Below are 19141 nucleotides of genomic sequence, written 5' to 3'. Positions count from 1 at the left end.
CTGGATGAGTGCAGCTCCAACAACACTCAAGAAGCTCGACACCATCCAAGATAAAGCAACCCGCTTGATTGGCACCCCATCCACCACCCTAAACATTCACTCCCTTCACCACCGGCGCACTGTGGCTGCAGTGTGCACCATCCACAGGATGCACTGCAGCAACTCGCCAAGGCTTCTTCGACAGCACCTCCCAAACCCGCGGCCTCTACCACCTAGAAGGACAAGGGCAGCAGGCGCATGGGAACAACACCACCTGCACGTTCCCCTCCAAGTCACACACCATCCCGACTTGGAAATATATCGCCGTTCCTTCATTGTCGCTGGGTCAAAATCCTGGAACTCCCTTCCTAACAGCACTGTGGGAGAACCGTCACCACACGGACTGCAGCGGTTCAAGAAGGCGGCTCACCACCACCTTCTCGAGGGCAATTAGGGATGGGGAATAAATGCCGGCCTTGCCAGCGACGCCCACATCCCGTGACCGAATAAAAAAAAGAAACCACACTACCCCATCCATATGACTCACCCACATTACCCCATCCATATTACTCACCCACATTACCCCATCCATATTACTCACCCACATTACCCCATCCATATTACTCACCCACACAATCCCATCCATATTACTCCCCAGATGACCCCATCCATATTATTCACCCACATTACCCCATCCATATTACTCACCCACATTACCCCATCCATATTACTCACCCACACTACCCAATCCATATTATTCACCCACATTACCCCTTCCATATTACTCACCCACACTACCCCATCCATATTATTCACCCACATTACCCCATCCATATTACTCACCCACACGACCCCATCCATATTATTCACCCACATTACCCCATCCATATTACTCACCCACATTACCCCATCCATATTACTCACCCACACAATCCCATCCATATTACTCCCCAGACGACGCCATCCATATTATTCACCCACATTACCCCTTCCATATTACTAACCCACACGACCCCATCCATATTATTCACCCACATTACCCCAACCATATTACTCACCAACACTACCCCATCCATATTACTCACCCACACTACCCCATCCATATTACTCACCCACACAGCCACATCCATATTACTCACCCACAATACCACATCCATATTACTCACCCACACAACCCCATCCATATTACTCACCCACACTACCCCATCCATATTACTCCCCAGATGACCCCATCCATATTATTCACCCATATTACCCCATCCATATTACTCACCCACATTACCCCATCCATATTACTCACCCACACTACCCAATCCATATTACTCACCCACACTACCCCATCCATATTATTCACCCACATTACCCCATCCATATTATTCACCCACATTACCCCTTCCATATTACTAACCCACACGACCCCATCCATATTATTCACCCACATTACCCCAACCATATTACTCTCCAACACTACCCCATCCATATTACTCACCCACACTACCCCATCCATATTACTCACCCACACAGCCCCATCCATATTACTCACCCACAATACCACATCCATATTACTCACCCACACAACCCCATCCATATTATTCACCCACACAACCCCATCCATATTACTCCCCACACGACCCCATCCATATTATTCACCCAGACTACCACATCCATATTACTCACCCACACAACCCCATCCATATTACTCCCCACACGACCCCATCCATATTACTCCCCACACGACCCCATCCATATTACTCCCCACACGACCCCATCCATATTACTCCCCACACGACCCCATCCATATTACTCCCCACACGACCCCATCCATATTACTCCCCACACGACCCCATCCATATTATTCAACCACAATACCACATCCATATTACTCACCCACACTACCCCATCCATATTACTCACCCACACTACCCCATCCATATTATTCACCCACATTACCACATCCATATTACTCACCCACATTACCCCATCCATGTTACTCACCCACACAATCCCATCCATATTACTCCCCAGACGACCCCATCCATATTATTCACCCACATTACCCCATCCATATTACTCACCCACATAACCCCATCCATATTACTCACCCACACTACCCCATCCATATTATTTATCCACATTACCCCATCCATATTACTCACCCACATTACCCCATCCATATTACTCACCCACACTACCCCATCCATATTACTCCCTACACGACCCCATCCATATTATTCACCCACATTACCCCATCCATATTACTCACCCACATTACCCCATCCATATTACTCACCCACATTACCCCATCCATATTACTCACCCACACTACCCCATCTGTATTATTCACCCACATTACCCCATCCATATTACTCACCCACATTACCCCATCCATATTACTCACCCACACTACCCCATCCATATTATTCACCCACATTACACCATCCATATTACTCACCCACACTACCCCATCCATATTACTCACCCACATTACCCCATCCATATTATTCACCCACATTACACCATCCATATTATTCACGCACAAAACCCCATCCATATTAGTCACCCACACAACCCCATCCATATTACTCCCCACACGACCCCATCCATATTACTCCCCACATGACCCCATCCATATTACTCCCCACACGACCCCATCCATATTACTCCCCACACGACCCCATCCATATTACTCCCCACACGACCCCATCCATATTATTCAACCACAATACCACATCCATATTACTCACCCACACTACCCCATCCATATTATTCACCCACATTACCCCATCCATATTACTCACCCACATTACCCCATCCATGTTACTCACCCACACTACCCCATCCATATTACTCCCTACACGTCCCCATCCATATTATTCACCCACATTACCCCATCCATATTACTCACCCACATTACCCCATCCATATTACTCACCCACATTACCCCATCCATATTATTCACCCACACTATCCCATCCATATTACTCACCCACACTACCCCATCTGTATTATTCACCCACATTACCCCATCCATATTACTCACCCACACTACCCCATCCATATTACTCCCTACACGTCCCCATCCATATTATTCACCCACATTACCCCATCCATATTACTCACCCACATTACCCCATCCATATTACTCACCCACATTACCCCATCCATATTATTCACCCACACTATCCCATCCATATTACTCACCCACACTACCCCATCTGTATTATTCACCCACATTACCCCATCCATATTACTCACCCACATTACCCCATCCATATTACTCACCCACACTACCCCATCCATATTATTCACCCACATTACACCATCCATATTACTCACCCACACTACCCCATCCATATTACTCACCCACATTACCCCATCCATATTACTCACCCATACTACCCCATCCATATTACTCACAGACACCACCCCATCCATATTACTCACACACATTAACCCATCCGTATTACACATCAACACCACCCAGCTATATGACTCGCAGACGCTACACACACCAATTACAAAACCCCATCCATATTACTCACCCATACTACCCCATCCATATTACTCACACACACTACCCCATCCATTACTCGTCCACACTACTCCATCCATATTACTCATCCATACCACCCCTTCCATATTACTCACAGACACCACCCCATCCATATTACTCACACACATTAGTGTGGGTGAGTATTACTCAGCTGCAACACTCATCTGTATTACCCACCCACACCACCGACCCATATTACTCACCCACACTACCCCATCCATATTACTCACCCACACTACTCCATCCATATTACTCACCCACATTATCCATTCCATATTACTCACCCACACTACCCCATCCATATTATTCACACACAACACTACCCCATGAATATTATTCACCCACAATACCCCATCCATATTACTCAACCACATTACCCCATCCATATTACTCACCCACATTACCCCATCCATATTCAGGAGGGAGTGGCCCTGGGAGTCCTCAACATTGACTCTGGACCCCATGAAATCTCATGGCATCAGGTCAAACATGGGCAAGGAAACCTCCTGCTGATTACCACCTACCGTCCTCCCTCAACTGATGAATCATTCCTCCTCCATGTTGAACACCACTTGGAGGAAGCACTGAGGGTAGCAAGGGCACAAAATGTACTCTGGGTGGGGGACTTCAATGTCCATCACCAAGAGTGGCTCGGTAGCACCACTACTGACCGAGCTGGCCGAGTCCTGAAGGACATAGCTGCTAGACTGGGCCTGCGGCAGGTGGTGAGCGAACCAACACGAGGGAAAAACTTACTTGACCTCGTCCTCACCAATCTACTTGTCGCAAATGCATCTGTCCATGACAGTATTGGTAGGAGTGACCACCGCACAGTCCTCGTGGAGATGAAATCCCGTCTTCGCACTGAGGACACCATCCAACGTATTGTGTGGCACTATCACCGTGCTAAATGGGATAGATTCAGAACAGATCTAGCAGCTCAAAACTGGGCATCCATGAGGCGCTGTGGGCCATCAGCAGCAGCAGAATTGTATTCCAGCACAATCTGTAACCTCATGGCCCGGCATATTCCTCACTCTACCATTACCAACAAGCCAGGGGATCAACCCTGGTTCAATGAGGAGTGTAGAAGAGCATGCCAGGAGCAGCACCAGGTGTACCTAAAAATGAGGTGCCAACCTGGTGAAGCTACAACTCAGGACTACATGCATGCTAAACAGCGGAAGCAACATGCTATAGACAGAGCTAAGCGATTCCACAACCAACGGATCAGATCAAAGCTCTGCAGTCCTGCCACATCCAGTCGTGAATGGTGGTGGACAAATAAACAACTAACGGGAGGAGGAGGCTCTGCAAACATCCCCATTCTCAATAAAGGCGGAGTCCAGCACGTGAGTGCAAAAGACAAGGCTGAAGCGTTTGCAACCATCTTCAGCCAGAAGTGCCGAGTGGATAATCCATCTCAGCCTCCTCCCGATATCCCCACCATCACGGAAGCCAGTCTTCGGCCAATTCGATTCACTCCACGTGATATCAAGAAACGGCTGAGTGCACTGGATACAGCAAAGGCTATGGGCCCTGACAACATCCCAGCTGCAGTGCTGAAGACTTGTGCTCCAGAACTAGCTGCGCCTCTAGCCAAGCTGTTCCAGTACAGCTACAACACTGGCATCCACCCGACAATGTGGAAAATTGCCCAGGTATGTCCTGTCCACAAAAAGCAGGACAAATCCAATCCGGCCAATTACCGCCCCATCAGTCTACTCTCAATCATCAGCAAAGTGATGGAAGGTGTCGTCGACAGTGCTATCAAGCGGCACTTACTCACCAATAACCTGCTCACCGATGCTCAGTTTGGGTTCCGCCAGGACCACTCGGCTCCAGACCTCATTACAGCCTTGGTCCAAACAGGGACAAAAGAGCTGAATTCCAGAGGTGAGGTGAGAGTGACTGCCCTTGACATCAAGGCAGCATTTGACCGAGTGTGGCACCAAGGAGCCCAAGTAAAATTGAAGTCAATGGGAATCAGGGGGAAAACTCTCCAGTGGCTGGAGTCATACCTGGCACAAAGGAAGATGGTAGTGGTTGTTGGAGGCCAATCATCTCAGCCCCAGGGCATTGCTGCAGGAGTTCCTCAGGGCAGTGTCCTAGGCCCAACCATCTTCAGCTGCTTCATCAATGACCTTCCCTCCATCATAAGGTCAGAAATGGGGATGTTCGCTGATGACTGCACAGTGTTCAGTTCCATTCGCAACCCCTCAGATAATGAAGCCGTCCGAGCCTGCATGCAGCAAGACCTGGACAACATGCAGGCTTGGGCTGATAAGTGGCAAGTAACATTCGCGCCAGATAAGTGCCAGGCAATGACCATCTCCAACAAGAGAGAGTCTAACCACCTCCCCTTGACATTCAACGGCATTACCATCGCCGAATCCCCCACCATCAACATCCTGGGGGTCACCATTGACCAGAAACTTCACTGGACCAGCCATATAAATACTGTGGCTACAAGAGCAGGTCAGAGGCTGGGTATTCTGCGGCGAGTGACTCACCTCCTGACTCCCCAAAGCCTTTCCACCATCTACAAGGCACAAGTCAGGAGTGTGATGGAATACTCTCCACTTGCCTGGATGAGTGCAGCTCCAACAACACTCAAGAAGCTCGACACCATCCAAGATAAAGCAACCCGCTTGATTGGCACCCCATCCACCACCCTAAACATTCACTCCCTTCACCACCGGCGCACTGTGGCTGCAGTGTGCACCATCCACAGGATGCACTGCAGCAACTCGCCAAGGCTTCTTCGACAGCACCTCCCAAACCCGCGGCCTCTACCACCTAGAAGGACAAGGGCAGCAGGCGCATGGGAACAACACCACCTGCACGTTCCCCTCCAAGTCACACACCATCCCGACTTGGAAATATATCGCCGTTCCTTCATTGTCGCTGGGTCAAAATCCTGGAACTCCCTTCCTAACAGCACTGTGGGAGAACCGTCACCACACGGACTGCAGCGGTTCAAGAAGGCGGCTCACCACCACCTTCTCGAGGGCAATTAGGGATGGGGAATAAATGCCGGCCTTGCCAGCGACGCCCACATCCCGTCACCGAATAAAAAAAAGAAACCACACTACCCCATCCATATGACTCACCCACATTACCCCATCCATATTACTCACCCACATTACCCCATCCATATTACTCAACCACATTACCCCATCCATATTACTCACCCACACAACCCCATCCATATTATTCACCCACATTACCCCATCCATATTACTCACACACACTACCCCATCCATATTATTCACCCACACAACCCCATTCATATTATTCACCCACACTACTCCATCCATATTATTCACCCACACTACCCCATCCATTTTACTCACCCACACAGCCCCATCCATATTACTCACCCACACAGCCCCATCCATATTACTCACCCACACAACCCCATCCATATTACTCCCCAGACGACCCCATCCATATTATTCACCCACATTACCCCATCCATATTACTCACCCACATTACCCCATCCATATTACTTCCCACACGACCCCATCCATATTACTCACCCACACTTCCCCATCCATATTATTCACCCACATTACCCCATCCATATTACTCACCCACACTACCCCATCCATATAACTCACCCACATTACCCCATCCATATTACTCACTCACACGACCTCATCCATATTATTCACCCACATTACCCCATCCATATTACTTACCCACATTACCGCATCCATATTACTCACCCACACAATCCCATCCATATTACTCCCCAGATGACCCCATCTATATTATTCACCCACATTACCCCATCCATATTACTCACCCACATTACCCCATCCATATTACTCACCCACACTACCCAATCCATATTATTCACCCACATTACCCCTTCCATATTACTCACCCACACTACCCCATCCATATTATTCACCCACATTACCCCATCCATATTACTCACCCACACGACCCCATCCATATTATTCACCCACATTACCCAATCCATATTCCTCACCCACATTACCCCATCCATATTACTCACCCACACAATCCCATCCATATTACTCCCCAGACGACCCCATCCATATTATTCACCCACATTACCCCATCCATATTACTCACCAACACTACCCAATCCATATTATTCACCCACATTACCCCTTCCATATTACTCACCCACACTACCCCATCCATATTATTCACCCACATTACCCCATCCATATTACTCACCCACACGACCCCATCCATATTAATCACCCACATTACCCCATCCATATTACTCACCCACATTACCCCATCCATATTACTCAACCACACTGCTCCATCCATATTATTCACCCACACTACCCCATCCATATTATTCACCCACATTACCCCATCCATATTACTCACCCACATTACCCCATCCATATTACTCACCCACATTACCCCATCCATATTACTCACCCACACTACCCCATCCATATTACTCACCCACATTACCCCATCCATATTATTCACCCACATTACACCACCCATATTACTCACCCATACTACCCCATCCATATTACTCACACACAGTACCCCATCCATTACTCGTCCACACTACTCCATCCATATTACTCATCCATACCACCCCATCCATATTACTCACAGACACCACCCCATCCATATTACTCACACACATTAACCCTTCTGTATTACACATCAACACCACCCAGCTATATGACTCGCAGACGCTACACACACCAATTACAAAACCCCATCCATATTACTCACCCATACTACCACATCCATATTACTCACACACACTACCCCATCCATTACTCGTCCACACTACTCCATCCATATTACTCATCCATACCACCCCATCCATATTACTCACTGACACCACCCCATCCATATTACTCACACACATTAGTGTGGGTGAGTATTACTCAGCTGCAACACTCATCTGTATTACCCACCCACACCACCGACCCATATTACTCACCCACACTACCCCATCCATATTACTCACCCACACTACTCCATCCATATTACTCACCCACATTATCCATTCCATATTACTCACCCACACTACCCCATCCATATTACTCAACCACACTGCTCCATCCATATTATTCACCCAAACTACCCCATCCATATTATTCACCCACATTACCCCATCCATATTACTCACCCACATTACCCCATCCATATTACTCACCCACATTACCCCATCCATATTACTCACCCACATTACCCCATCCATATTACTCACCCACATTACCCCATCCATATTACTCACCCACATTACCCCATCCATATTACTCACCCACATTACCCCATCCATATTACTCAACCACACTGCTCCATCCATATTATTCACCCACACGACCCCATCCATATTACTCACCCACATTACCCCATCCATATTACTCACCTACATTACCCCATCCATATTACTCAACCACACTGCTCCATCCATATTATTCACCCACACTACCCCATCCATATTACTCACCCACATTACCCCATCCATATTACTCAACCACACTACTCCATCCATATTATTCACCCACATTACCCCATCCATATTACTCACCCACACTACCCCATCCATATTTCTCAACCACATTACCCCATCCATATTACTCACCCACATTACCCCATCCATATTACTCAACCACACTACTCCATCCATATTATTCACTCACATTACCCCATCCATATTACTCACCCACATTACCCCATCCATATTACTCAACCACACTGCTCCATCCATATTATTCACCCACACTACCCCATCCATATTATTCACCCACATTACCCCATCCATATTACTCACCCACATTACCCCATCCATATTATTCACCCATATTACCCCATCCATATTATTCACCCACATTACCCCATCCATATTACTCACCCACATTACCCCATCCATGTTATTCACCCACATTACCCCATCCATATTACTCACCCACATTACCCCATCCATATTACTCACCCACATTACCCCATCCATATTACTCACCCAAATTACCCCATCCATATTACTCACCCACATTACCCCATCCATATTACTCACCCACACTACCCCATCCATATTACTCACCCACATTACCCCATCCATATTACTCAACCACATTACCCCATCCATATTACTCACCCACATTACCCCATCCATATTACTCACCCACATTACCCCATCCATATTACTCACCCACACAACCCCATTCATATTATTCACCCACACAACCCCATTCATATTATTCACCCACACTTCCCCATCCATATTATTCACCCACATTACCCCATCCATATTACTCACCCACACTACCCCATCCATATTACTCACCCACATTACCCCATCCATATTACTCACCCACACGACCTCATCCATATTATTCACCCACATTACCCCATCCATATTACTCACCCACATTACCCCATCCATATTACTCACCCACACTACCCAATCCATATTATTCACCCACATTACCCCTTCCATATTACTCACCCACACTACCCCATCCATATTATGCACCCACATTACCCCATCCATATTGCTCACCCACACGACCCCATCCATATTATTCACCCACATTACCCCATCCATATTCCTCACCCACATTACCCCATCCATATTACTCACCCACACAATCCCATCCATATTACTCCCCAGACGACCCCATCCATATTATTCACCCACATTACCCCATCCATATTACTCACCAACACTACCCAATCCATATTATTCACCCACATTACCCCTTCCATATTACTCACCCACACTACTCCATCCATATTATTCACCCACATTACCCCATCCATATTACTCACCCACACGACCCCATCCATATTAATCACCCACATTACCCCATCCATATTACTCACCCACATTACCCCATCCATATTACTCACCCACATTACCCCATCCATATTATTCACCCACACTACCCCATCCATATTACTCACCCACACTACCCCATCTGTATTATTCACCCACATTACCCCATCCATATTACTCACCCACATTACCCCATCCATATTACTCACCCACACTACCCCATCCATATTACTCACCCACATTACCCCATCCATATTACTCACCCACACTACCCCATCCATATTACTCACCCACATTACCCCATCCATATTATTCACCCACATTACACCACCCATATTACTCACCCATACTACCCCATCCATATTACTCACACACAGTACCCCATCCATTACTCATCCACACTACTCCATCCATATTACTCATCCATACCACCCCATCCATATTACTCACAGACACCACCCCATCCATATTACTCACACACATTAACCCATCTGTATTACACATCAACACCACCCAGCTATATGACTCGCAGACGCTACACACACCAATTACAAAACCCCATCCATATTACTCACCCATACTACCACATCCATATTACTCACACACACTACCCCATCCATTACTCGTCCACACTACTCCATCCATATTACTCATCCATACCACCCCATCCATATTACTCACAGACACCACCCCATCCATATTACTCACACACATTAGTGTGGGTGAGTATTACTCAGCTGCAACACTCATCTGTATTACCCACCCACACCACCGACCCATATTACTCACCCACACTACCCCATCCATATTACTCACCCACACTACTCCATCCATATTACTCACCCACATTATCCATTCCATATTACTCACCCACACTACCCCATCCATATTACTCACCCACACTACCCCATCCATATTACTCAACCACACTGCTCCATCCATATTATTCACCCACACTACCCCATCCATATTATTCACCCACATTACCCCATCCATATTACTCACCCACATTACCCCATCCATATTACTCACCCACATTACCCCATCCATATTACTCACCCACATTACCCCATCCATATTACTCACCCACATTACCCCATCCATATTACTCACCCACATTACCCCATCCATATTACTCAACCACACTGCTCCATCCATATTATTCATCCACACTACCCCATCCATATTACTCACCCACATTACCCCATCCATATTACTCACCCACATTACCCCATCCATATTACTCAACCACACTGCTCCATCCATATTATTCACCCACACTACCCCATCCATATTACTCACCCACATTACCCCATCCATATTACTCAACCACACTACTCCATCCATATTATTCACCCACATTACCCCATCCATATTACTCACCCACACTACCCCATCCATATTACTCAACCACATTACCCCATCCATATTACTCACCCACATTACCCCATCCATATTACTCAACCACACTACTCCATCCATATTATTCACTCACATTACCCCATCCATATTACTCACCCACATTACCCCATCCATATTACTCAACCACACTGCTCCATCCATATTATTCACCCACACTACCCCATCCATATTATTCACCCACATTACCCCATCCATATTACTCACCCACATTACCCCATCCATATTATTCACCCACATTACCCCATCCATATTATTCACCCACATTACCCCATCCATATTACTCACCCACATTACACCATCCATATTACTCACCCACATTGCCCCATCCATGTTACTCACCCACATTACCCCATCCATATTACTCACCCACATCACCCCATCCATATTAGTCACCCACACTACCCCACCCATATTATTCACCCACACTACCCCATCCATATTACTCACCCACATTACCCCATCCATATTACTCACCCACATTACCCCATCCATATTAGTCACCCACATTACCCCATCCATATTATTCACCCACACTACCCCATCCATATTACTCCCCACATTACCCCATCCATATTACTCACCCACATTACCCCATCCATGTTATTCACCCACATTACCCCATCCATATTACTCACCCACATTACCCCATCCATATTACTCACCCACATTACCCCATCCATATTACTCACCCACATTACCCCATCCATATTACTCACCCACATTACCCCATCCATATTACTCACCCACACTACCCCATCCATATTACTCACCCACATTACCCCATCCATATTACTCACCCACATTACCCCATCCATATCACTCACCCACACTACCCCATCCATATTACTCACCCACATTACCCCATCCATATTACTCACCCACATTACCCAATCCATATTACTCACCCACACTACCCCATCCATATTACTCACCCACACTACCCCATCCATATTACTCACCCACACTACCCCATCCATATTACTCACCCACACTACCCCATCCATATTACTCACCCACACTACCCCATCCATATTACTCACCCACATTACCCCATCCATATTACTCACCCACATTACCCCATCCATATTACTCACCCACACTACCCCATCCATATTACTCACCCACATTACCCCATCCATATTACTCACCCACATTACCCCATCCATATTACTCACCCACATTACCCCATCCATATTACTCACCCACACTACCCCATCCATATTACTCACCCACATTACCCCATCCATATTACTCACCCACACTACCCCATCCATATTACTCACCCACACTACCCCATCCATATTACTCACCCACACTACCCCATCCATATTATTCATGCAATTGCATTCACCTAATAACTCATTCCGTCATATATACCCACATACAATCACATTGACCGCTACACTCGGACGTATCTGCACTTATTCACACTCATACACCCTAACTCACACACTCATTCACATTAATATTTACATAAATATGCACTCACTCATGCACATTCCCTTTAAACACATTTAATCAAAAATGTTTACACTCACGTATCCACACACTCTCAGACTCATGCACACACATTCATATTCATGTCAAATGTTGTTACATAACACTCCTGTGAAACGCCTTGGGATATTGTACTGTGTTAAATGTGCTACACAAACACATCTTGTTGTTGTTCTTGTAAGTCCACTGACTCACATTCACTTACACTGCTCCCCTAAACACTCATTCACACAATTACTTGCTTATAATCAATCATGCCGTCACAAGTACCCAACAACAATTGAATAAATTCATTCATAATGACTCATTATATTTGTACACTTACACATAAGCAGTGGAGTGTCAGAGAGGAATGTGTATGCACCAATCTGAATAAAGTAATCTAATACAGTAATATACAATAATGACTGATGTAAAAATTACTGATCAGCTTCCTGTTGAAGTGGTGAGAGCTGTTCTTACGTAGATAATGTCCCTGTGGAATCTCCTCTTCAGACTCAGTAACACTGAGCTTTCACACACCTCCCTACAAATCAAATAAAGACATGTTTAGCCACAGTCCAGGTATCACTGACTGCACTCAATAACAGCCAGGCAACGAAACACATAATAGGCGACAAAGGTCACCAGTTGGTGGACACATACACTGGAACATGTGAACTCTGACCTTTACTGTCTCAGACTTACACTCAGACCCTCCCACAGACTGACCCACACTCAGACCCTCCCACAGACTGACACACACTCAGACCCTCCCACAGACTGACCCACACTCAGCACCTCCCACAGACTGACCCACACTCAGACCCTCCCACAGACTGACCCACACTCAGACCCTCCCACAAACTGACCCACACTCAGACCCTCCCACAGACTGACCCACACTCAGACCCTCCCACAGACTGACCCACACTCAGACCCTCCCACGGACTGACCCACACTCAGACCCTCCCACAGACTGACACACACTCAGACCCTCCCACAGACTGACACACACTCAGACCCTCCCACAGACTGACACACACTCAGACCCTCCCACAGACTGACACACACTCAGACCCTCCCACAAACTGACCCACACTCAGACCCTCCCACAGACTGACCCACACTCAGACTCTCCCACAGACTGACCCACACTCAGACCCTCCCACAGACTGACCCACACTCAGACCCTCCCACAGACTGACACACACTCAGACCCTCCCACAAACTGACCCACACTCAGACCCTCCCACAGACTGACCCACACTCAGACCCTCCCACAGACTGACCCACACTCAGACTCTCCCACAGACTGACCCACACTCAGACCCTCCCACAGACTGACCCACACTCAGACCCTCCCACAGACTGACACACACTCAGACCCTCCCACAGACTGACCCACACTCAGACCCTCCCACAGACTGACACACACTCAGACCCTCCCACAGACTGACCCACACTCAGACCCTCCCACGGACTGACCCACACTCAGACCCTCCCACGGACTGACCCACACTCAGACCCTCCCACGGACTGACCCACACTCAGACCCTCCCACGGACTGACCCACACCCAGACCCTCCCACGGACTGACCCACACCCAGACCCTCCCACGGACTGACCCACACTCAGACCCTCCCACAGACTGACCCACACCCAGACCCTCCCACAGACTGACCCACCTCAGACCCTCCATAGCAGGGTAACTGTACAACACTCAGTGTAACTTTATCATACCCACTGTAACACTATCACAGTGCAACACTATTGTAAGAAAGGGGTTAATCAAACTGCCTAGAAGTCTCTTTATATTATAGTAATACTATTTTTTAGATTTTGCTTGTTAAGTGAGCTTCTGTTAGAAAAATGAAAGTGCAATCATAGAACAGACTCCCTTTATTTCCAGTTTTGTCAGTAAAGCCTAATTAAAAGCAGAGACAGTCAGAGAGCTTTAATTTACAAGAAATTCAGCAGTGGACAAACAAGCTTTCTTTGTTCACTCCAGCCTTGAAAGATAAACACTTGCCTGAGAAAGACGGTAGACCTGGAAAGTTAGGGAGTGCGATCAAGTTAAGGGGTACAATCTCTGGGTGCAAGGGCAGGACAGGCAAATCAGTGTTGAATGATAAATGTGGATTAGGTAATGTAGAAACATGAATTGTCATGTACCAATTGTGGAAAAGGGTATAAAGAGTGGGTGTGAGAACAGATATTTTGGAATTCGAAGATTTGGCCAACCATGTACACTGAGCTCAGGTCTGTAACATGTTTTGAATTTCTCGGTTAAAAAGCGCACGGTTTTGTTGTAAGTATTGGTTGTTAAATGTATGTTTAATTATTGTCAATAATAATTATTATCATATGCTTAATAAACCTGTGAACATCTACTCTTAATGCCGTGAATCCTATTATTTTGAGGAATTACTTACAAGTGAGAACACTTATTCTCTAATAACTATCACACTCTCTGTAACACTATCACTGTAAGGCTATCACACTCTCTGTAACACTATCGCTGTAAGGCTATAACACTCTCTGTAACACTATCGCTGTAAGGCTATCACACTCTCTGTAACACTATCGCTGTAAGGCTATCACACTCTCTGTAACACTATAATTGTAAGGCTATCACACTCTCTGTAACACTATCGCTGTAAGGCTATCACACTCTCTGTAACACTATCATTGTAAGGCTATCACACTCTCTGTAACACTATCACTGTAAGGCTATCACACTCTCTGTAACACTATCACACTCACTGTAACACCACCACATTCTATGGCAGTCCTGGAGTTACATGAGGAAGTTAAGTGAACTTTGCGAGTATCTTACTCTAGGTTGGATAGATCGTCCACCTCCTCGGTCTCTGGGCTGTGACCTTTACTGAAGATTGGCTGAAATAGAAAAGGTGGGATGGTTCAAACTATTCCACTAAACAAAGACCCTGAAACTAAAAAAAACAAATTAATACAGGCATCTTTCTCCTTGTGGGAAATTTTCCTCAAAACTACTGCAAATAAAAGGAATAGTAGAACATTTATATTAATTGGGAATGGGGAAGAGGGGAGGGGAGGAAGAAGGGAGAGGGAAAAGACATTAAGAGAGAAAAGGAAAGAGAGGAGAATGAAGGGGAGGAGAGACAGGTCCAGGGAGAAATAAGAAAGACCTTTGTTATATGGTGCACTATCAGATCTCTCAGGAACATCTCGAAGCATTTCACAATTAATTATTTCTAAGTCAAATAAATGTTTTTCAGAGGCAAATGTTGGTGAACTGCAGGCTCGAGTCGCCAGATGGGACTATGAAATGGTGGTAATAACAGAGACCGGGCTCAAAGAAGGGGAGGAATGGACACTTGATATTCCTGGTTACAAGTTATTCAGGAAAGATAGGGAAGGGAAAAAAAGGAGGTTGGGTGGCAGTATTGATCAAAGAGACTATTAAGCACTAGAAAGAGATGATGTAGTTGAGGGGTCAAAGACAGAATCTATTTGGTTAGAATTAAGGAACAATAGAGGAGCTATTACACCACTGGGTGTGTACTATAGACCAAATAGTGGGAAGGAGATAGAGGAGCAAATTTGCAGGCAAACTGCAGAAAGATGCAAGAACTATAGAGTAGTGAGAATGGGGGTCTTCAGTTATCCTAATATAGACTGGGACAGGAACACTGTAAAGGGCAAAAAGAGGGATGAAATCCTGAAATGTGTACAAGAGAACTTTCTTAATCAGTATGTTTACAGCCCAACAAGGAAGGGAGCAGTGCTGGATCTAGTTCTGGGGAATGAAATGGGTCAAGTGGAGCATTTTTCAGTGGGGAGCATTTGGGAAATAGTGATCAGAATATCATCAGGTTTAGAGTAGTTATGGAAAAGGACAAGGAATATTCAGGAATGGAAATGCTTAACTTGAGGAAGACTAATTTTAGTGAATTGATAGGGGATCTGGCCCAGATGGATTGGAATCAAAGATTAGCAGGCAAAACAGTAATTGAACAATGCGAGGCATTCAAGGAGGAGATCGTGCGGGTACAGAGTAGACACATTCCCTCGAGAGGGAAAGGAAGGGCATCCAAAGCTATAGCTCTCCAGATGAATAAAGATATAGAGATTAAAAAGATGCAGAAAAAGGAGGCTTATGATAAATGTCAGGTTCATAATACAGTAGAAAACCAAGTTGAATACAAAAAGTACAGAGGAGAACTGAAAAAGGAAATAAGAGGGGCAAGGAGGGAGTATGAGAACAGATTAGCTGCTAACGTAAAAGGGAATCCAAAGATCTTTTATAAATATGTAAATAATAAAAGGGTAGCCAAGTAAGGGTGGGGCCGACTAGGGACAGAAAAGGAGATTTTCTTGTGGAGGTAGAGGGCATGGCTGAGGTACTAAATGAATACTTTACATCGGTCTTCACTAGAGAAGAGGATGCTGCCAATGTCACAGTAAAGGAGGAGGTCGATAAGAGGAGATACTTAAAAGGTTGACAAAGTAGAAAAGTCACCCGGTCCAGATGGGATGCATCCTAGGTTGCTGAGTGAAGTAAGGATGGAAATTGCAGAGGCTCTGGCCACAATTTTCCAATCCTCACTAGATATGGGAGTGGTGCCAGAGGACTGGAGGATTGCAAAAAAGGGGAAAGGGATAAACCTGGCAACTACAGGCTAGTCAATCTAACTTCGGTGGTGGGGAAACTTTTAAAGACAATAATCTGGGACAAAATTGATTGGCACTTGGAAAAGTATGGGTTAATAAATGAAAGCCAGCATGGATTTGTTAAAGGCAAATGATGTTTGACTAACTTGATTGATTGCTTTGATGAATCATAGAATCATAGAATCATAGAAAGGTTACAGCACGGAAGGAGGCCATTCAGCCCATCGAGTCCGCGCCAGCTCTATGCACGAGCAATCCAGCTAGTCCCACTCCCCCGCCCTATCCTCGTAGCCCTGCACATTTATTTGTTTCAAGTACTTATCCAGTTTTCTTTTGAAGGCCATGATTGAATCTGCCTCCACCACCCCCTCGGGCTGTGCATTCCAGATCCTAACCACTCGCTGTGTAAAAAAGTTTTTCCACATGTCACTTTTGGTTCTTTTGCCAATCACCTTAAATCTATGTCCTCTGGTTCTTAACCCTTCCACCAATGGGAACAGTTTCTTTCTATCTACTTTGTCTAGGCCCTTCATGATTTTGAATACCTCTATAAAATCTCCTCGCAACCTTCCCAGTTCCAAGGAGAACAACCCCAGCTTCTCCAGTCTATCTCTGTAGTTTAAGTCCCTCATCCCTGGAATCATTCCAGTAAATCTCCTCTGCACCCTCTCTAAGGCCTTCACAACCTTCCTAAAGTGCAGTGCCCAGAACTGGACACAATATTCCAGTTGTGTATAAATCTGTAAACCAGTGTTTTATAAAGGTTCATCATGACTTCCTTGCTTTTGTACTCTATGCCTCTATTTATTAAGCCTAGGACTCCATATGCTTTTTTAACCGCTTTCTCAACCTGCCCTGCCACCTTCAACGATTTGTGCACACATACCCCAGATCTCTCTGTTCCTCCACCCCTTTTAGAATTGTGCCCTCTAGTTTAGATTGCCTCTCCTCATTTTTCCTACCGAAATGCATCACCTCGCATTTTTCCGCATTAAATTTCGTCTGCCATGTGTCCGCCCATGCCATCAGCATTTCAATATCCTCTTGAAGTCTATCACTATCCTCCACACTGTTCGCTACCCTTCCAAGTTTTGTGTCATCTGCAAATGACAAATAACCGAGAGGGTTGATGAAGGTTGTACAGTAGATGTTGTATTTATGGACTTTCAAAAGACATTTGATAAAGTACCACATAACAGACTTATTTGGAAAATAGAAGCACATGGGATTAAAGGAACGGCGGGAACTTGGG

At 45.9% G+C, this 19141-nt stretch overlaps 1 protein-coding gene across 1 annotated transcript in view; it reads right to left on the bottom strand.

Annotated features, from left to right (window-relative positions):
• The window catches only part of LOC137341328 (unconventional myosin-XVB-like), a 372666-nt gene that overhangs the window by 339961 nt on the left and 13564 nt on the right, over positions 1-19141 (bottom strand). Inside the window, exons 3-4 of the mRNA XM_068004452.1 lie at positions 16070-16131; positions 13714-13777 (exon numbers count right to left, since the gene is read on the bottom strand). Of these exons, the coding sequence (XP_067860553.1) occupies positions 13714-13777; positions 16070-16131 (126 nt within the window). The remainder of the gene's footprint in view (positions 1-13713; positions 13778-16069; positions 16132-19141) is intronic.

The sequence above is a fragment of the Heptranchias perlo genome, chromosome 23, assembly GCF_035084215.1.
Source record: "Heptranchias perlo isolate sHepPer1 chromosome 23, sHepPer1.hap1, whole genome shotgun sequence".
NCBI classification, from domain to species: Eukaryota; Metazoa; Chordata; class Chondrichthyes; order Hexanchiformes; family Hexanchidae; genus Heptranchias; species Heptranchias perlo.
The sequence above is the reverse complement of the archived record's forward strand: the minus strand, read 5'-3'. Positions and strand labels throughout refer to the sequence as shown.